The sequence below is a fragment of the Equus asinus genome, chromosome 14 (assembly GCF_041296235.1).
Source record: "Equus asinus isolate D_3611 breed Donkey chromosome 14, EquAss-T2T_v2, whole genome shotgun sequence".
Taxonomy (NCBI): domain Eukaryota; kingdom Metazoa; phylum Chordata; class Mammalia; order Perissodactyla; family Equidae; genus Equus; species Equus asinus.
This window is the reverse complement of record NC_091803.1, coordinates 39,707,935-39,729,354: the sequence shown is the minus strand read 5'-3', so window position 1 is coordinate 39,729,354 and position 21,420 is coordinate 39,707,935. Positions and strand designations below refer to the sequence as shown.

Genomic DNA, 21,420 nt, shown 5'->3' with positions numbered 1-21,420 from the left:
AAAAATGTAAAAACAGATTTTTTTTCTGCAGTGAATATGTCTTTCATAATTTGAGAAAATAAGCTTATCACTTAGATGGCATTCCAGTAAGAGTGGCACATGTTTGTTGACTGATTTTCACAGTAAGTAGATACATTTAGATTCCAAGAGGCGGCGGTCTGCTAGTCAGGAGGTATGGAGAATCTCATCTGTGCCCCGTCTGGTGCTGGATGTTTTGTGGGTTCAGAGAAACATGACAGAGCCTAGGTAGCCAGTCAGGGTCATAGTCAGATGTCTTGTTAATTACCCCAACAACTTCCACCACCATCACCATGTATGGAGGATGCTTTCAGCCCCAGGCCTCTGCTGGTTGCCTCATCTCTGTCCTTGTGGAACCCTCCAGTGCTGCGCTCCAGGGTCAGTGTGGTGGCCTCTCCTTTACTGAGCAGGGACCGGGCGAGGGCATCTGACCGCCTGGCAGAAAGTGGCCGAGCTTGGATTTGAAGCTGGTCCATCTGACTCCAGCTCCTAGGCCTTTTGCGCTGTCGTGTCCCTCTCATTCCGTGGACATGTTTCCTTTTCTAACTGCACCATGTCTAACCGCCTGTGGTGTGGCACCGAGTCCTGGGCTTGAGGCAGTTCAGAGGAATCCTCCACAGGGGCTTTTGAAATCCCAGGAGTCTCTTCTTCAGGGCAGGTAGTGCAGTGATTTCCCAAGGAAGGTTTTGATTCCTGTAGCCCAGGGATTACAGACGAGCAATTTCTGCCTCTGATGTGTACAGCTTTGCTGCTTTCAGCATGAATTGCAAAAGGGACGCACACACTTGTTGTTCCAAATGATGGTTACCTACTGCTGCTTATCTACTGCTCTCTGCACCCCAGGTTACCAAGGGTGACAGCTTGGGCATGCCCTTGTCCTTGCTCAGACAATCAGGGACACCCCTAGATGTTGTCCTTCCTCCCTGCCCCTTCCTGTCCCCCCTCCCACCAAAACAGAACCAGGTGACTCACAGCTCTGTAGAAGCATCTGTGTTTTGGAGTGTTGTTTTAAAAATAACATTTTGGAGCCGTCCATGTCACCTCGTCGCGTTGCTGACAAGCTGACCCTTCGTGGACCTGTGGGGGTGTGGTTGGGCCCAGCATTCCGTTCAGCAAACGCTGGCACCGCTTGGCTCAGGGCGAGAATCACCCAGTCTGGCATGCCTAGCTGCATGTTTCCTTCCAGCAAAAGAAGCGGTTTTCACTGTCAAACTGCTTTTCACCCAGGGGGACACACAGCTTTCGAGTTTCCAGCAGAGTCTCTGCTAGGCTGCATCACCGAGCAGGTGAAAATGTGGCTGGCAGAGGGTGCGATGACACTTCTGGTCTGATGCTGCAGTCATTCCCAGCTGCCCCTGTGCGTGTGTTACATATTTAGATGATCTCTTGGAGGAGAGATGTGGCCTCTAAACAGGTGAGCAGACTTCTCTGGAAAGACGTATAGGAGATGGAAACTTCTAGTGAAGAGGCTTTTTTTAAATTAAGATTATGGTAGTTAACAACCTTGTGAAATTACAGTTGTACATCATTATTAGTCAAGTTGTGGGTACACCACTTCACCCCTAGTGCCCTCCCCCCACCCCCCTTTCCCCTGGCAACCACTGATCAGTTCTCTTTGTCCATATGTTAACTACCACCTATGAGTGGAGTCATACAGAGTTCGTCTTTCTCTGTCTGGCTTATTTCACTCAACATAATACCCTCAAGCTCTGTCCATGATGTTGTGAATGGGACGACTTTGTCCTTTTTTATGGCTGAGTAGTATTCCATTGTATATACATATACCACATCTTCTTTATCCATTCATCAGTTGCTGGGCACTGAGGTTTGTTCCATGACTTGGCTATTGTAAATAATGCTGCGATGAACGTAGGGGTGCATGGGACTTTTGGAATTGCTGATTTCAGGTTCTTAGGATAGATACCCAGTAGTGGGATGGCTGGGTCATAAGGTATTTCTATTCTTAACTTTTTGAGGAATCTCCATACTGTTTTCCTTAGTGGCTGCACCAGTTTGCATTCCCATCAACAGTGTATGAGGGTTCCTTTTTCTCCACAGCCTCTCCAACATTTGTCACTCATGGTTTTGGATATTTTTGCCATTCTAACAGGTGTAAGGTGATATCTTAGTGTAGTTTTGATTTGCATTTCCCTGATGATTAGTGATGATGAGCATCTTTTCATGTGTCTATTGGCCATCCGTATATCTTCTTTGGAGAAATGTCTGTTCATGTCCCCTGTCCATTTTGTAATTGGGTTGTTTGATTTTTTATTGTTGAGTTGTGTGATTTCTTTGTATATTATGGAGATTAACCCTTTGTCGGATAAATAACTTGTAAATATTTTTTCCCAATTAGTGGGCTGTTTTTTTTGTTTCAATCCTGTTTTCCCTTGCCTTGAAGAAGCTCTTTAGTCTGATGAAGTCCCATTTGTTTATTCTTTCTATTGTTTCCCTTATGTGAGGGGTTATGGTGTCCGAAAAGATTCTTTTGAAGCTGATGTCAAAGAGTGTACTGCTGATATTCTCTTCTAGAAGACTTATTGTTTCAGGCCTAATCTTTAGGTCTTTGATCCATTTTGAGTTTGTTTTAGTAAATGGTGAAAAAGAATGGTTGATTTTCATTCTTTTACATGTGGCTGTCCAGTGAAGAGCCTTTTTGATTTGAAAAAGAAGGCAGGCTCTCACTTTGCATTTGTCTGAAAAAAAAAAGGTAATCATTAATGCTTGGAGTAAGAATATGAAGTAGTTCATATTCTTTGGTTGTTTAATCCTCACAAGAGATATTGTTATCCCATTTTACAGATGAGGAAACTGAGGCTTAGAGAAATGAAGTAATATGTCTAAGAACTCTCTAGTTATGACAGAGCCAAGATTTGAACCCAGGGACACCTTGTGTCACCGCCCACAATTCTGATCATATACAATTCCTCCTCTGTTATTAAAAACAATATCCGCCTCAATCCCATGGTTTCTGTCCTGTTTTGAGGGATGCAGATGAGTCTGTACTCTCTGCATGGGTTTCGTTGGTGTGGAGATCAACGCTAGGACACTCTTAGGGTGACATTTTCATAGCTTGGCTGTCATGTGAGCCCCCTGCTTTTCACCAGGGAATCATCTATCTGTGAGGTGGTGGTTGGGTTTCTGTCAAGTTTGTGAAGAATTTGCTTTCACCTTTCTGCAGAGTTTTAAATTTATCATGTATCCATGCGTAGGCAGCCCAAAACACAAGCGTGCATGTTTACTCATGTAGGGAAGTGGGTTTCCTTTGGAGTTGTAGGACGTGGCCTGGGAAGTCTGTCGCAAGTGGAAACTGGTCCCAATGTGGGGAGAAGGCTCCGGATGGTAGGGAAGCCGTGTGGTGAGTTGGGAAGAGCATGGGGCCTTGAAATCAGGCAGGCTGCCCTTTGTATTGCTGGGTCCGTCATTACAGTGTTTGAAAAGAACCCAGACCTCTCTTTCTCATCTCTGCAGTGGAGATGTGGAGCGATGGTATTTGGAGCCACAAGTGGATGGTGTGAGTCATCCAGGCAGCTCCGTGCCAATGGGGCTCAGGAAACAGGAGCTCCTTTGCCCCTTCATTGCTGCCTAGAGGTGTTATGGGGTGGAGCCTGAAACCGTGGCCGGGTGGTGGAACTTCTCCCACACCAGTTGGGAGCAGCCATTCCTTTTCAATGCCAAGATCTCTTGTCTGTTTCACGCTGCCTTCTTCAAGTATTACGTCCTGGCTTCTCATGGGAAACTCTAGGTTGAATAAAGACCACTCAGTTTTGGGGGACTCCCTTTCCCAAGGTCGAAATTAGCTGAGCAGCAGTCAGAGTTTGTCTGTGGCCCGATGCCTAAAAAGCTGTAACATGTTGAGTATTAAATCAGACAGCCCTGACAGAAACTCTCCTGAGAGATGCCGAGACTTGCTGGCCTGGTGACCCCTGGTTTCGTGAGGCTGGAGCCATGTCGGGGCTGGGGGCAGTGGTGGTTTCCTCCGTCTGTGTCATCACCGGGGCGGGAGAGATTCGCACCGCTTCCCTCTTTCCCCAGTTCTCCTTAGCTTTGGGCCTCCTGAATGTCTGCTGGACAAAGGCCTGAGCGAGGGAGGGGGCGCATCTCAGTGCTCGGCTGGCTGGGCTGGGACAGGCAGCACCTTGTGGGGGAAGGAACCGGGCCTGGGTTTAATTCCTGATTCTGTCATTTGATAGCTGTCTGACCTTGGGCAAATCGCTCAACCCCTCGGAAACTCATTTTCCTGGGGTTAATAATATCTGCCTTGCACGTTTATTGTGAGAACAGGAAATAATAAAGTGCTTCATCGTGTGCCCGGCAAGTAAGAACCACAGCTAAACGCTGACCCCGGCAGTAACAGCCTGTGTCCTCCTGGCCGCACCGGGCCGAGTGCCTGGCCTGCATCGTGGTGTTTCACCTGTGGCTCTTTGGGGTTGGGGCCGCCGTTGTGCCTATTTTACATCAAGAGGAAACTGAGCTTTCAAAGTTCGAATGTTCTCTCCTAGTCCTTTGGTTTTTATCATCTTTATGCTATTGACTCCTAATTTTATATCTGCAGCCTTCATCCCTCCCCTAAACTCCAGACTCGCGTGCTGCTGCGTTTGTGATATTTTTTCTCAGATGGCTAATGGTTGTCTCAGACTTGACTTGTCTGAACCCCGATCTCCTGGTGGTCACTCACCTCTTGCCCCAGCACCCGCTCCTTCCCCAGTCTTCCCCTGCTCAGTGAAGTGACAGCTCCATTCTTCCAGGTTCCTCAGGCCAAAAATCTTAGTGTTAGCTTGACTTCTCTTTTTATCCAAACGCCACATGAAATCTATCAGCAAGTCTTACTGACCTTTTTTCCTTGTCGTCTTCTGCTCCTTGTCATACTCATTGTTGTCACCATGGTCCAGGCTGGCATCATCACCTCTTGCCTAGACCATGGCCATAGCATCTGAACTAGCTATGTCCATTGGGTTCTCTGGGGAGAAGATGCTAGTTCCAAGTTGGGAGTGCAGGAGGTGTGCTGGGGGGGAGGCCTGTGAAGGGCAGGGGCAAGCAGCATTGGGGAGCGAGAGCCTCAGACCTGGATGCAGATCTGGCAAAGTGTTGCCCACCCAACCCAGCGGGGAGCTCGGTGTAAAGATTCCTGCATTGGGCAGAAACCCCTCTCTGTGCTCGGCCGTTGGCTAGGGCTGCCCAGGAGGAGCAGCACATTTGGAAAGTGCTGGAGCTGGAGGTTGTCAGCTAACTGCACTCTTTGCAGAGAATGGCCCGTTCTTCCTTGAAGGGAGGCCTGAGCAGGTCACCTCCCTGGCTGCTACACCTACCCTCCGAGCCTCCTTACTTACCCCTTCATATAGCTGGCAGAATGAGCTTTAGAAAAATAAGCCTGATCAGGGCTGGCCTGGTGGCACAGCGGTTAAGTGCACACGTTCCACTTTGGTGGCCTGGGGTTCGCCGGTTCAAATCCCGGGTGCGGACATGGCACTGCTCGGCAACCCATGCTGTGGCAGGCATCCCACATATAAAGTAGAGGAAGATGGGCACGGATGTGAGCTCAGGGCCAGTCTTCCTCAGTAAAAAGAGAAGGATTGGCAGCAGATGTTAGCTCAGGGCTAATCTTCCTCCAAAAAAAAAAAAAAAAGCTTGATCACCCCACCTTTTGTTTAGAATCTTCCAGGGGCTTCTCATTTTGCTCAGAATAAAATACTGTAGCCTGCAAACCCCTGACATCTCCTCTGTGGTCTCATTTCCTGTTGATCTCTCCCTCATCCATTATTCTTTAGCCACACTGGCTTCCTTGCCGTTCCTGAAACACGTTAGGCCTATGCCTACATCAGGGCCTTTGCACTTGCTGTTCCCAGGAATGCTGTCCCCCAGGGCTTGCGTGGCTCCCTCCCCCACTTTGTTCTAATCTCTGCTCAGATGATGTCTCCCTAGTGAGGCCCTTCCTCCCACTGTATTTAATTAGGACTCTTCTACCATCATTTTCTCATGCTCTAACCCTCCCTTAGCACTTCCCACAGCCTAACATATTAAATAGTCACTTCTTTATTTTCTCCATCCCCCTGCTTGAGTGTAAGCTTCATATTGGCATTCACCTTTTTTCCCCTTAATACGTCCTTGTATCTCTAGCCTGGTATGTAATGAATCTTCAGTAGCTAGTTGTTGAATGAATAAATGAAACACTTGCCCCGGGGTCACTCACTGGTGAGTGGTGGGGCTAGACTTTGGCACCTGGTATCTTTCTGATTGCAGAGCTCTCAGTGTCCTGTTCCCCATGCTCTCCCCTTGCCACAGCGAGCACTTGGCAAACAGTGGATGCTGTTATTACAAAGACCACTTCCTTTGCTGGAACAACTGTCAGTACCTGCTGTCTTGCAGGGATCTTTGTCACCTAGCCCAGGAGGAACCTTTCTCCTTCAGAACCTTAAAGTGTCCCAGATTTCCCATCACACCAAACCTGGCCTGCTGTTCCAGGACCTGGCACACCTCCTTTTGCCCATTAGAATGTTCAAGGGAGTCATCTCTGAATTTAAAATGGTTCTTTATCCTCTTCCGCCGCCAGCATCTCACATTGTTTGCATCTGGGGTCATGCTAAGCTTGTTCAAATTCAAAGCAACACAGTAACCTTATCATACTGTTTGCCATGCTGCTCTCCAAGGTATTTGAAGTTTTGCTTAAAATAATTTAGGCAGAACCCCATGTGTTCTCTGGTGCCTGCTGGCGAGACCTGCATATTGTCTGCTTGTTTTAGATGATTTATCACAGACACCTCCGAAAGGAATGGCAGGCTGCAAGGAGGTGGAAAACTGTCGTGTTCTCTGAGTTTAAATGACCTGCTAATGGCGCTGACTAACCCACAGATTTCCTGGAACATGAAAGATCATTCTGATTGAAAGCAAATATCTTCATGCTTCTACCAAACACGTTTCAGTGTCTATTTGGATTTAAAAAGAGAAGGCTTATTGTTTTTGCCAAATTTTTCCATTTGGAGTTGAATTTGAATTTCTGTAGTTATGCCATTGTGAGAATACAAGGAAAATTGCTGCAAGTAAACAGAGTGGGTTTTGCTACGAATAATGCAGGTATAAACTAGGGTGAATGGGTTAAGGGGGCATCCTGTGCTAGACAAAGGATGTAGACATCTTCGCCTTCAGCATGAACTTAACGTGGCTGGACTGAGCTCTGGATGGGGGCTCCCGTGAGATGATGTGCTTGAAGATGCTTTGTAAACTGCAAAGTGCTACATAAGATGAAGCAAAATTATTATTTTATTTTTATGAGAACCCCATGTATACGGATGCAGCTCTCAAATTTTGTTAGCACATTAAATACAGCTCTTCCTTCTTTTGTGCTTTTGGACTTGTCTTTATGTTTTGGCTTTTCAGTGCAGCTTATTTTAATTTTGGAGAAGAGACTTATCTAACCATGTAGATGAACGTTTCTTTCTGTCTTGTTGGGTACCAGCAGCTGCCCTCTTCTTGCAGTCCTTGAGCAGGGCAGAAGGTAAAGTTCTGAACACGGTCAAAGCAACTCAGAATGTGGATTGAAATGGTTAATAATGAAATTTTAGGTTTAAGATTGCAGTGCTAACCAATGTTTTCAAGCCTTGTGTTCTTGAATTCAGAGTGAGCTATTGACAACAATGGAGAAGTATGCTTTTTTCCTGGGCTATTAAATTGTCTTTAGGGGCCAGCCCAGTGGCGCAGCAGTTAAGCTCACATATTCCACTTTGGTGACCTGGGGTTCGCTGGTTGGGATCCCAGGTGCTTACCAAACCATGCTGTGGCAGGCATCCCACATATAAAATAGAGGAAGATGGGCACGATGTTAGCTCAGGGCCAGTCTTCCTCGGCAAAGAGAGAAGGATTGGCAGCAGATGTTAGCTCAGGGCCAATCTTCCTCCAAAAAAAGAAAAAAAAAGAGGTCTTTATTTCCATGCCAAAACTAATAGATCAGTCTCAGGAAATATGTACCTTAAAACAAACTTTTGGTTTGATCAATCGTGAGTGTTAGTATTTATTTATATTTGACTTTCAGAATTCCATCACAATTGATCATCTCCAAGTTGATTTGTTCATTGGGGCATGTGCAGAGAGTATGGAGTCGGGGTGTAACTTGTTATTTTTGGCTCTCAATTGACTTGATGTTACTCAGGCTTTTATTGTGCTGCCTTCCTTGAAAACCCAAATGTTCTCTTGCTCCCAAGGCAGGTGAAATCTTCTTGACTTGAAAATGAACAAATCATATGTGCTTGTATAAACTTAATCTAATGGGATGACTGACTTCCTGTGCCTTGCCACATATTCACCTTGCCAGTAGAGAGGAGGAAAGAGTCTGATCAATTAAATGGCTCCCTTCACTTTTCTAATATTAATCCCTGAGCTATAGAGATATAGTGGCCAAATTCATGTCTTAGTTTCCCTTATTATAAATGTCATCCAGGTGGAGCCATATCACTATCCCCATAACTCCAGGGTCTAACTCAGAGTCTTACTCAGAGTAGTCTCTGCACAAGTACCTGTTGAATGATTGAAGGTGCTGTATTGGTTGTCTATTGCTGTGTAACAAATTACCTCCAAACTCAGCAGCTTAAAATAGTAAGCATTTACTTCCTTCAGTTTGTGTAGGATAGGAATCCAGGCGTGGCTTAGCCATTGCTCTGGCTCGGGTCTCTTATGCGGCTGCAGCTGTCCTCTCAAGGCTTGACTATGGGAGGATCCGCGTCCACTCGCGTGGCTGGTGGCAGACCCCAGGTCCTTACTGCCTGTTGACTGGATATATCATTTCCTTGTCTCCTGGGTCTCTCCATAAGGCCGCTTACAAGATGGCAGCTGGATTTCCTCAGAGTGAGTGAGAGAGGGCACCCAAGACAGAAGCCAGTGTTTTTATAACGTAATCGCGGAAGTGACAGAATGCCATACTCTGTTCGTTAGAGGTGAGTCAGTAAGTCTAGCCCACACTCAAGGGGTGGCCATTATATAAGAATGTGAGTACCGGGAGGGAGGGATCACTGCGGGCCATCTTAGATGCTGCCTGCTAACGAGGTAAGTATGATATAGTTGTGATTAGTTGTTTATTATATTATTTAATACATGAGATCGAAGTTTCTGGCATGCTTGTTAAAGCTGCAGGAGCTGAACCAGGGCAGCAGGAGGTCAGATAGTTCCAGGGGAAGGTTGACTGGCTAGTTTCTAAGAGACTTTCTATAAATAAATGACTGTCCAAGGTCTGTCTCCCCAGTCTTGAAGGTTGAAAAGCTTATTTATGCATCTGCTTCCCCCGGCGCAGAAGATTGCTGATTCCTCTTAAGTATACCTACAGAGGGCCTGGTGCCTGAGGACAGAAGGCCAGCCCTTGATTTCTAATGGGATGTGCAGACATCAAGCAGGTTGGATGTCTTCCCGATCAGCGGGATCTCTCTGTGGAGGGAAGCAGCTTACGTCAGGCAGAGACCAGAAGGTCGTGTGGGAAAGCACAGAGTGCGAACGTGGGTTACCTGTCTGTTACACCTGAGATGTGTACCCGCACCCGGCTTCACCAACCAGCTACATCCTACGTCATGATGGGGCGCCTGCCCTGCTCTAATGGGGGCTACTATCTTATCGAAGTCTCGTTTCTAAGTGCAGCCTCCTCTCAAGTTCTGTTTCGTTTTTTAAAATCAAATGTTTTTTTTTTAAATGAAAATTTTGCAGATAACCTTATTATAAATAAAAGACCTGATGATTCTAGCCACCACTCTCCCCCATTGCCTACTCCCCACAAGCACGTGCTTCAGACTTTTTAACCGACTCTTTTCATAGTTACCTTGGTACCTCTGTGTAACATGTGTCTATTGCCACTTGTTGGTTTCTCAGTTGTAGGTGTTATTTATTGATTTCTCACCGTGGAAGATGAAGAGCAGCTGTCTTTGATCCCTCAACCCCCATGAAGCGCAAACACACACCCCTCCATCTGTCATATAATCTAGCACAGCATATTGTCAGTTTGGTTTGGTCGGTGGTTCAAGATTACGTTATTATGACTCTGAAAATGCTGTCTGCAGTTGAACCTCGAAGTACATGATCATTATTTTTGCACAACTTTTTTATTTCTTTTGAGTTAATACTTATCTTTTTTTAAAAAAATGTGTTGGTCTTCTGTATACTTATTCTAATTCAACTCCAGATGCTCCCTCAGTGATGTAAATCTCGTCAATAGGCTCAAACGCTTTAGCTGTCGGTGTCATCCTGAGACAGTCTCTCCTGGAGTCCTCTGAGCTGCTGTATGAGAAGAAGCCTGCCTGCTGGGGGGGCCTCCACCTTCCAGGTCACTCCTTCCCCTCTTCCTCCTCCTTTACTGAGACATAATTCATATACCGTACAATTCACCCTATTATAGTGCACAATTCCGTGGTTTTGGCACATTCACAAAGTTGTGCAACCATCACTGCTATCTAATTACAGGACATTTTTATTGCCGCCAAAAAGAAACCTTGTACCCATTTGCATTCACTCCCCACCCCTCCTTCCTCCTACCTCCTACCTCCTACCCGCTGAAAGCCGGTATGTATTCTGGACATTTCAGGGAATCAGGCAATATGGGGCCTTTTGTATCTGGCTTGTTTCACTTAGCATGATGTTTTCAAGGTTCATCCATGTTGGAGTGTGTCTCAATACTTCATTCCTTTTCATGGCTGAATAATATCCCATTGTATGGACACACCACATTTTGTTTATTCGTTCATCTGTGATGGTCACGTGGGTTTCTTTCACTTTTTGGTTATTATGAGTAATTTTCTTACTTACTTTTGTGTTGGATCCCCTGTTTCCTGGAATCTCTGTTTTCCTCTTCCTAGATTTCTTTCTTTGATGGGAGGTAAAACTTTTGAGAGGTTGCATGTCTGAAAACGTCTTTACCTACTTCTCACATGGTTTGGTTTGCTATATAATTCTAGGTTGGAAATAATTCCCCTCAGGATGTTGATGGTATCACTTCATTGTTTTCTAGCTTACGGTGTTACTGTTTAGAAATCCTATGCCGTTACTAATTTTCTATCCTTTATCAAAGTTCTGCTTCCACTGTGGAAGTTTGTGCCTTCTTCTCTTTGTCCCCCATGTTCTAACATTTCACTGTGAGGGACGTGAGCATGACTTTCGTCCCATCCATTGTGCCCGGTGTTCACTGAGCTCTTCTATCTTAATACTCATGTCTGTTGATTCTGGGACATTTCTTGAATTATATCTTTGATTTCTTCCCCTCTGTATTATCCTTTTTTTTCCTTTCCTGAGCTCTTCTCATTTGGTAACTGTCCATATTATTTCTGTTTTCCATTTTGTTATCCTTTGGCTCTATTTTCTGGAAATTTTCTTACCTTCTATTCTTTATATCTAGTGTTCCATTTCTGCTGTTATAGTTTTACTTTCCAAAAGTGCTCTTTTGCTCTCTGTGTTCTTGTTTCTTCCTTTTAACTATCTTCCAATTCTTGTTTCTCAATGACACCATCTTCTCTCTCTCTGGGAATATTACTGATGGTTTGCTTTTGAAGTATTCTTTTCCCTAAGTTGTGTCTGTTTCCTGAGTTGTTTTTCTGTCTGTTTATTCTGGTTTCTATCTTTCATTTTAGGAGCTTGTCACAAGTGTAAGGTGATTTCTGGCTATCTACTCAGATGTAGGAGTGGGGTACTAAAAAGCTGGTTAAAAATCCTATGATTGTTTCTTGATGGGGTGACCTGGCTATGCCATTTCACTGGAGAGCCCCCAGGTCGGTCTCTTCAGGTCTTTTCTCTCCAGCTGGTTAGACTCCCAGGAAGATGCTTTCTGTTCCCTTGCTCAGAGGCCTCTGTTGGCTGCCTCCTGTTCTGGGAATGGGCAGGGAGGGGAGGGAAGAAGAATGGAGGAACCTCAAAAGTTCAGCATGCGTTATTTCTCTCCCTCTCCATTTTCAGTAAGATGCCCCCACCTTCAACTCAGTCCAGACCTGCTGTTTTACCTTTTCCAGAGAATAAACTCCTAGTCTTCTGCTAATTGCTTCTTAAAACCCACTTTGACCCTTCTTGTGACTTTTAGCCCCATGTTCACTTCCACTTCCAGAAGTACCTCTAAACTAGCGATTTTTCAGCCTTTGGTGAGTTGGTCCATTTTCATGTATTTGGGCGTTGCCCACTTGCCACTAAGAAGGGAATTTTCTCAGGTCTGTCAAGTTACTTCCCACTTATCTACCTGCTTCTCAGCTTTGAAAATTTTGTCGTCTTATTTTCTCTTTTTCCTTAAGGGTGACGCCTTTAGAAAGAATTTCTTTAAATTGTTATTTTAATCGGATTCTGAGAAGATGTGACTGTAAATTAATGTGTTCAGTCTGTCAACTTTAGCTGGAAGTACTTTAAATTTTTTCTATTCCCTATTTCAAGTTACAGATTGTTATTGGACCACTCCCTATCGTAGTGGCTGGAACTGTAGTCACCACTGGGATGGAAACGATTTAGAGTTTCATTCCAGCAAGTTCTGTATTGTCACTCAGGGGCCTTGCTGCCTTTGCAGGCTCTAAGCAGTTGTGGCCTGAAGGAGGTGTAGCGACGTGCTGAAGATGGAGCCATGGGGTCCATTCAGGCTCAGTGACTCTCTCTCTCTCTTTTTTTTTTTGTTGCTGAGGAAGATTAGCCCTGAGCTAACATCCATGCCAGTCTTCCTGTACTTTATATGTGGGTTGCCGCCACAGTGTGGCTGATGAGTGGTGTAAGTCCACGCCCGGGATCCAAATCCCTGAGCCCGGGCCACTGAAGCAGAGTGTACTGAACTTAACCCCCACGCCATGAGGCTGGCCCCTCAGAGACTCCCAGTTTTGCTCATTCTTTCCCCACTTTGACTTTCTCCCTCAGTGTCACTCCCTTTTACCCTGTCCCCTGTCTCTCACATTCCTTGTTTAGCCTCATTACCATCTCATCACAGTTGATTGAAGTGTCTTCCAAAACACACAGGAAACAGAATCTGCATATTTGATGCTTGTTTCAGACTTGGGGCTAATTCATATTCTTAATACGTATATGGATTCTTAACCACTGGTGCAGGAGTTCCTTCTTGCTTTCGTTCTACTTTTCTTGGAATTTTCTGGCTCATTAACAGTTTTTGTTTATTTACTCTTCTCTACAAAGCGAGCATATATGGATATATAACTAAAAGTAGAAACAGTGCCTATTGATGTCTGCTGTGCCGAGTCTTGTGCTGACCCTGGAGCCAATTGCTCTTTAAGATGTCATTGCATTGTTGTGCATTGGTTTTAGAGTTTTTCCAGAGGCTGCCTTGCTTTCAGTCTAAGTATGGTTTATAAAAGCCAATTCTTACTGGTTCTACCTGTAATCTGAGCCCCACTGCCATTTCACATTGGGCTGTAGGCAGGCACTACCTCACTGGAAAACTTTTTGTAGGAGAAAAAGAAGTTTGACACATATAAAAGATGCGAGTGTAGGCTCTATGTCTTGCCACTGTGTTGTCTGTTTTCCCCTGGAACAGAAAGTAGTGACGAGATTATTCCCCAGACTCATGTGCATCTGTCTCTATGGCAGTTCTTCCATTTCTAAATACAGCGTACCATTCACTTTATTGTACTTGGGTGAAAATGTTGCAGTGTTGAAGTAATTAGTAATTGTGATTCTTTTAAAAGAGCTTTCTCTCTAGAGAAGCTGTTTGGAGAAGAAGAAATATTTTTTTTACCGGGAGAATAAGTTTTGACTACTGTTAAAATATTTATGGAGTGTCTTTCTTTTCTTAAAGTTGTACCGAATCTTTGGAATGTTGATGGAGAAGTTACCGTCACTGAGCAGAAGCCGGGAGAAGTCGCTGAGGAACTAGCAAGCTCCTATGAAAGAAAGCTCATCGAGGTAAGGCTGGCAGAGTCTGTGCGTTTATTACTGATGTTGGCTACTCCGGAACTTTCCAGAAACATGCCCAGCCTATTAAAACAGAGGTTAATAAAACAGCCGATGAAACACGCTCTGCCCTCCCAAACAAACAAAACACAAAGTGGGAAAACCATTGCACTTGATAAAGAAAAGTAAGAGCTGGTTCTTGAAAAATATCATTTAATTAGAACTTTGGGCATCGATGGCAAGGAAATAAGAGAGAACACATAAATACGTAATCTTAAAAATGAGAAAGCAAATGTACCCTTGGATTTGGAGCAGATTGAAAACAGGAGAGACTATCATGTACAACTTTGTGCTGGTAAATGTGAAAATACGAATGAGATGGACTGTTTTCTAGGGTAATGTTTATTATCCACATTAATTGAAGATGAGGCCGACTGCCTGAAGGGCACCCAGAAACGTGCAGGAGCAGCTTGTAAAACTAATTAAAGAGCTGCTTCCCTAGATGCTCGTAAGCCTGGATGGTCTCAGGCTGATTTCCAGGAAACCCTTCAACATATGCACAGAAAGCCCTTTGCTGTTTGTATCTCCTTAAAACATTACGTCTAGATCTGTACCTGTATCTCTATCTTTCTATCTTGGTTCAAGTGTGCATTACTCTGATACAAAAAAACCTGGCAAAGGGAGCCTAAAGAACAAAACCGTAGACTAGTCTCCTTTGTGCACAGATGTATAAAAATTTTAGAAAGATATTACCTAATCAATTTCAGCCACATGTTAAAGGAACAATCCGCCTAAAAGTAGGTTTATTTAGGTTTTCAAGGATGGCTTATTGTTAGGATATTCATCAAGTCAGCTCATTAGTAGATCAAAGGAGAAAAACCAGAAATTGATCTTGATAGGTACAAAAAAGTTAGTTTGATGACATTCATCATTGATATCTGATAAAGGTATTCCTGATAAGTTAAGAATAAAGGTACTTCTTGGACAAAGTCTTTTTTATCAGAAACCGTTAATTATCACCATACTCAATGGTAAAGCTGGGAGGCTAATTTTTCGATTAGGTAACTAATATATAAAGTATACGTGGGTGTGTGTATATGTTGTGGTCACATGGTGGTAGTATTTATTACAAGCCACAGATGTTTATATACATAAATACATATAAGTATGCAACTATACTTTCAGTACGTTCTAAATCTTCCACAGTGAGTAAGTTTTACTTTTGGAGTCAGAGAAACACCCACCATTGCCATGGAGACATGCCCGATCTAGAGGGGGGTTTCAGAGGCACGGCCTTTGAGGAGGACCCCTGAGCTCATTCCTGGCTCAGGCTGACAACCCTGTGGTCTGTTCCATCTGTTTCTAACTGAACTCTAAAGAAGGGAGGTGACTTTAGAAACAACTTGAATTCTGACTCCAGAGAGCTCAAGAGAGGGCAAGCCAGGGTCTTGGCAACACAGGCTGGTGAGTGAAGGGTTAAAATCCAGGATGGAAGGGACTGGGGAGACTGTCCCCAAAGGGCCTCTCCCCACAACTGTGTCCATCCTTGGAGCCTCATGGGGGGTTGTGCGTCATGAGATCAGAGTTGGCTGATGGCAGTGCCAGGGTGCTGGGCTGTCAGTCCATTCCCAGAAAGCCTGGGTGGAGAGGGGAACAGAGCGAACAGGCCTCTTACCCTCAGAATTGTGACAACCTGTGTGTGTGTCTCCCCTGGGACTCCCGAGTCCCTGGAAGGCAGAGACTGTCCTTTTCACCTCTGTATCGTCAGCTACCGCTTATTGGCAAACAGTAAATGCTGAATAACCCTTGAACGCAAGTATTTTTAAGTTCTCTGAGGACAGGGATGTCTCCGGTTTGTTGAATAAATGAAGGCTGATGAGCCAGGTGGATAAAAGGGTTCTTAGTAGAGTGGAAGTGGGTGAAGCTTCTGTTCCTTCAGGGGAACCAGGGCGAGGCATTGGGTTGTAAGGACTGCATCAGACCTGCGCAGGTGAGAAACTGGGGCTCGTCTGCCTGGACTCCCTTGAGCATGCTGAGCAAGGGGCCGGGGGCAGCCACCTCAATGTAGGCTCCTCCAGCTGGAAGCCTGACATGCTCTCAGTAGCTCCAGCTCAGAGGGACTCGTGAAGGCAGCGACCGGCTTCTTAACCCACCGAGCAAAGCACCGTAGTTCATTTGTGGGCTGGGTGCTTGGTTGGTTGGTTCATTTGGTGACTATTGGGCACCTCCTTTCTGCATAGGGAAGAGCAAGAACAAAGGGCCTGCACAGGGGAGAGTTGGCAGTTTGGAGGACCAGAAAGGAGACCCATGGGTCTGGAACAGAGCGGATGAGGGGAGAGAGGTGGCACTGTGGCTGGAGAGGTTGGCAAGCCAGACGGCATCTTGGAGGCCATGTTGTGGCTGTGTCACCACCCGCTTTGGCTGTGAGAGAGTCTCACCATCTCACTGCGCTGACCCCAGCCGTGTGTGCCGGGAAGATTGTGTGATGTGGAGTGATTGTCGGGTCCACTTGTCTCATTGCTCTTGTTAGCTGCGAGAGAGTTAAGTGTTGACCTGGCCCATCAGAGGGAGCGGTGGTCGGGGTGTAAAGATTTCTCTTCCAGCCTTAAGCCTCCTGTCTCATCCTTCTGTGATTCCCTTACTCCGGGAGCAGTGGAGTTGATGGCTGTAGTCGTGAGCTGAGAGAGATGTGGGATTGAAGCTGGGACGGTCCTCCAATGGCATTCACTACCCCAGATTGATTTTCCTTCTTCTTTTGGTTGCCAAGTGAGCTTCTGTCAGTGATCTTTCATCTGTGAATAGCGTTAGCATTTCATTACACCAAGACTTCTGCTGAACCCTTCATGTTGGCATTAATCAAGCCTTTCCAATAGTCTTTGTGATGCTCCTCTGTGATTTTATCAATGGGTTGGCTTTACCAAGAAAGAGCTGTAAACACGTGTGGGAGTGGAGTAATAAAAGAATGTGGGGGAAAAGTTGATGCTCTTCTCTTTCTGTTTCAGAAGGTCAAAGGAAGAAGAAACATTTCATTTGAAAGAATATAACTATTTGAAGTACCCCAACAGTTGAATTACTCCTTTGTGACTCATCCCAATGAGAAAGGAGTTCCTGAGCATTCTTTCTCAAGGTGTCTCTCAAAGCATTAAAACCACCTCACCCACCCGCACGCACACACTGCCCTCTACACCTCCGTGCTCCGGGACCTGGGATCTGGCCTCATGGACCGCTCAGAGCCCGAAGTCAGCACTGTAGGTCAGGGACCAGGGACTGGACGTAGAAAGACTGCTCTTGCACACTAAGATGGTTAACTTTTGAAAGCAAGAAGGAAAGGAGAATGCTGGCAGGTGTAGGTTAATCTGGCAGGGAAGAAACACTAATAGAAAAACAGGAATTATGTAACGGCCATGATCATGCTGGCAGCTGGCTGTCAGGTGCAGACTTTTATTTTCAGGCACTTGGCTAAAGGCATTTGCGTAGATGAACTCATGTAATCGTCAGCAGAGTTCCTTGAGGAGGCTGCTGTTCACAGATGGAGTTTGAAGAAGTTGAGTAACTTGCCCGAGATTTCTCAGCTGGTAAGAAGCAGGGCTGGGTTCAAATCACCCGGAGCCCAAACCCGTGATCCTTCTGCTGTGTTCTGGAAGGCTGAGCTCGTTGTGGAAACAAAAGGGTGAACTTGACAGAAGAGAAGAGCCAGTTCCTAGTCGTGTTTGAGAGAAGGAATGAGAGGAGGCTAGGAGGGAGCCAGCAGGAGGCAGCAGAGTGGGAGCAAGGGCAGCTGTTTGAAGGGGCCCTCCCACCCCTTAGTGACTGCGGAAGAAGGGAGCGAGCCGGTCCCATCTGTGCTTGGAATTCCTTGCTTCCGAGGCGACTTGTAGCAGAACGCCAGGCTTGGAGGGAATTGTGGACCGTATCCTTTTAATTGTGTACTCGCTGCCTAACATGGCTCCAGCATACAGCGGGAGCTCCATGGGTGCTGAATGGAATGATGGTCTGCTGAGTGGGTTCAGCTGTACAGTGTAATGCTTAAAGAGTGACAGATGTAACTCTGGAACCCCAGACTGAGGTGCATTCTACAAGGGACCGTATAGCTCAGAGCATCCTAGTGGAAACGGTTAGATATCTAATAAGAGGAAACATGGGTTCTTGAGAGGAGGCAGACTTTTTTCTGACACTCAGTTTCAGGGGGACTTTTAGCTTGGAGAGTCTGGAGAGGACATTGAGTCACAGACAGATGAATGGTCCCAACTCATGGAGCGCATATTTGTTGAGTACCTTCTAAGTGTCCAGGCTTCAGCTTCCTTTCTCCACCTCCAGTGGCTTCCCCTACCCCAGGAGCAGTAGAGTTGAGCATTCTAAGAGCCTATAGCCACGAAAGATCTGAGGTTGAAGCCAAGATGTTTCTCAAATGGCATTTACTTCCCCAGACTGAGATTTCCTTCTTTTTTTGTTGTGAAGTCATTGATATTTCATCTGTGGATAGTGTCTGTGTAAGCACGGCTGGTCGTAGGATACACAGATGAAGAAGGCACAGTGCCCGTCTCCAGGGAGCTCGCGGTCTAAAGGTGAGGCACACGCATCCATTATGACCATCAGGAAGGAGGGCTGAAGTGCACACGGGGAGTTCCGCCACGTGGGGTCCTGGAGCCCTGTCTTTAACAGCAGCTCTGCAGAGCTTGGGTACCTAACTGGAGCTTCTAGATGGTTCCTTCCTTCTTCTTTGTGATCGTTAGTGATGGCCCTCTGAATTTTCTTTTGTACACTTCCCATCGTCTTGAACATCTTGACGTCAAAACCCTATCTCACCAAGGGTTTTGAAGATAAAAGATGTTGGACACATGCAGGGTAGATCCATTCTAGGATACCTGCTGCTTTACCTCTTTTAAGAAGAGTTCCTTTGGATTAGACTCACCTCTGGAGATTTCCCACTTTTCCAGCAGTCGCCTTCAAGGAAAGGTAGAATGTCGGTGGCATTTGGGCTTTTATCCTACATCTCTTTGCCACCACCTTCTGCAGTCTGGTGGCTGGGAGAGCGCACTGTTCCTCATCAGGCAGACGAGTTCAGACCTGTCGCTCCCGTGTGTTCTGGGCGGGCTCCCTGACCTCTCTAAGCCTCAGTTTCCCTGGCAGTAAAATGCAGGCAGTCCTCCATACTAGTAGGCTTGCTCTGAGGATTAAATGAAGAACCGGTGCCTGTAGTAGACAGGAGGCATCTTTGTGACTTCGTTTCTCCTTCTCTTCTGATGTCCTTTGGAGGAATGACTTCTCCACCGTTGCTTGCTGTCCTCGTGGGGAGTGAATCCGAGTCCTCTGCCCTCCTGTGGCCCAGGGCTGGGGTGTTTCCTGAGCCATGGCCGTTGGGCCTTTGCCTCCTGGTTCTACAGAATGGCCAAAATGCCTACGAGGCCGTTTATCCAATCGCGGGTCTTGATAACTCTCCACTTGTTCCTGTGTTGAACTTGCTGGGACTGTTCTGGCTCCAGGCCCTTTTCTGAGCCAGATTCTCCCTCTCTCCTGACTGTCTACAGCACTTCCTTTCCAGCTTAGGTTAGAATCTGTTTCTGCTACTTTCCTCCAAAGTACCGAAGGTACCCTAGCTCATACGAAGCTTTATAGATATATGATCAGTAGATGTCATCGCCCCTCGTTTCCCTTCCACTGTCTCCTCACCAGGCCTCCTTTATTCTGCCTTCTTTGTACCGTCTCACGTCTTGATTTTCAGCCCCACACCCCTGCCGTTTTCTCGTCTGTGTGCCCTGTAATTCAATATTGCCAGTCCACCCTCTGCAAACACATCTTTACTTCCTCCCATGTGGCAGGACTCAGCCAGCTGTTGATTGATTTTTCAAATTATAGGATACTTATCATTTACTGTATGAGTGTAGTTAGTCCCTGAGTCTTTGCTCATGGGTGAAATAAATGGTATATTAGCAACATTTATTCTCATTATAATGGCAGAGTTACTATTAATGGAAAAGTAAGCTTAAGCGTCAAGCTGGTAAAAAACACATTCATAGTCACACGCTGTAGCTAACTGTGAATGTGATCATCATTTTAATAAAATGTAAAAGTTCCCGAAGCAGCCGGGACCTGGGGAGCAGTTATCCCACCAGCTCTGCTTCATAAATTGGCACCAATGGGTTCCAACACTCTTGATGTATCTGAGAGTCATTTTTATACAAAAGAAGGATGGGCTTTTAAATAAAATACTAGATTCTGTGTAGGAACTCAAGTTAAAGAACTCTGAGCTGAGATCTGCATTAAACTGATGCTCAGAATGAAAAGTATGATATGAGTTTGTTTTTATGTTTTTAATCTCATGATGCTGAGTGATTGAGACCAGGTTCTCACCTCATGTAAGGAGGAAAAAAGTTTTCTCACCATGCAAAACTTAGTATTTAAGTGCTGTTATGTATGAGTGAAAACTGGTAAGGAGTTCTCTTTTTCTAGAGCCATAGGTGTAATTCTCACTAAAGTATAAAGGACTAACTAGGCTAAACCTCTAAGGCATGCTCAAAATCTTTTTATAATAGAAACATTGAAACATGTACAAAAATAGATGAAGATAATGAGCCTCCAGGTACCCATCGCTCGGCTTTAACATTTAGTAGCTCCTGGCCCGTCTTGCTTCATCTCTAGCCCAGCCTACTCCCTGGTCTCATGATATTTTGAAGCAAACTCAAGATTTCATATCATTTCACTCCTGAGTATTTCAGAATATATCTGTAAAAGCTAAGAGCTCTTTAAAAACACACCAAAATACCATTAAAGAGCCTAGTAAGGGAGGCTCCTGCTGGTCCCAGTGACTCTCAGGTTGGAATATCAGAGAGAGTGCCTTTCAGGGGCCCTTGTTTATCGTCCTCCCTCCTTAGTGGCCTGAGGAAGGAACTTCAGCGTCTGATTCGTGTGACGTGGCCAAGCCCAGGTCTTTCCTGCGCCTTGAGTTTGCCCTTTGCTTGCCTTTGTACCTGGATTCCAGTTAATATCAACCACAGCCGTGTCACCAGCACCGCTACACGGGCCCTTGGGAATTTGGAAACAAGGGGATGTGACCACAGCGTGCAGGTTTTCACCAGTGCTGAGGGTTCCGGTTCTCCCGTGTGCCATTCTTCTTGGCTGAACTAGTGCCCTCGTGAAGGTTTCTGAAGGAGGAGGAGGCAGGCTGTGTCCCACAGGTGGCACCATCAGTGTTTTTTTAAAAAATGTTTTTATTATGGACACTTCAAATCCATGTAAGAGCAGACAGAAGACTTTAACGAGCTTCTGTGGGCCCACGACCCAACTGTAACACTTGTCAACTCGTGGCCGGTCTTGCTTCGTCCAGACTCCCTCTTCCTCCCACCCCAGCTTCTCATAGTACTTTGGAGCAAATCCAAGGCATGGCACTGACTTCATCCCAAAGTATTTTGTACTAGATCTCTAATAAAACGTAAAGCCCCCTCCTTTTTTTTTTTTTTTTAAAGAAAAACTCCTGACATGTTATTATGACTCCTGAAAGTTAGCAATAATTCCTTAATATCATCAAATATCTGGTGAGTGTTCAAATAAATTTTGAATAGGATTCCAAATGGG

At 45.5% G+C, this 21,420-nt stretch overlaps 1 protein-coding gene across 17 annotated transcripts in view; it reads left to right on the top strand.

Annotated features, from left to right (window-relative positions):
- Window positions 1-21,420, top strand: part of SNX29 (sorting nexin 29) — a 577,711-nt gene that overhangs the window by 235,449 nt on the left and 320,842 nt on the right. For all 17 annotated transcript variants that reach the window (XR_006513608.2, XR_011494296.1, XM_070484912.1 and 14 more), the window contains one exon: window positions 13,754-13,860. Coding sequence is in view for 15 of the 17 variants with exons in the window: in XM_070484912.1 (XP_070341013.1) it covers window positions 13,754-13,860 (107 nt within the window). In the remaining 2 variants the exon portion in view is untranslated. Of the gene's footprint in view, window positions 1-13,753; window positions 13,861-21,420 lie in introns of those variants that run through there.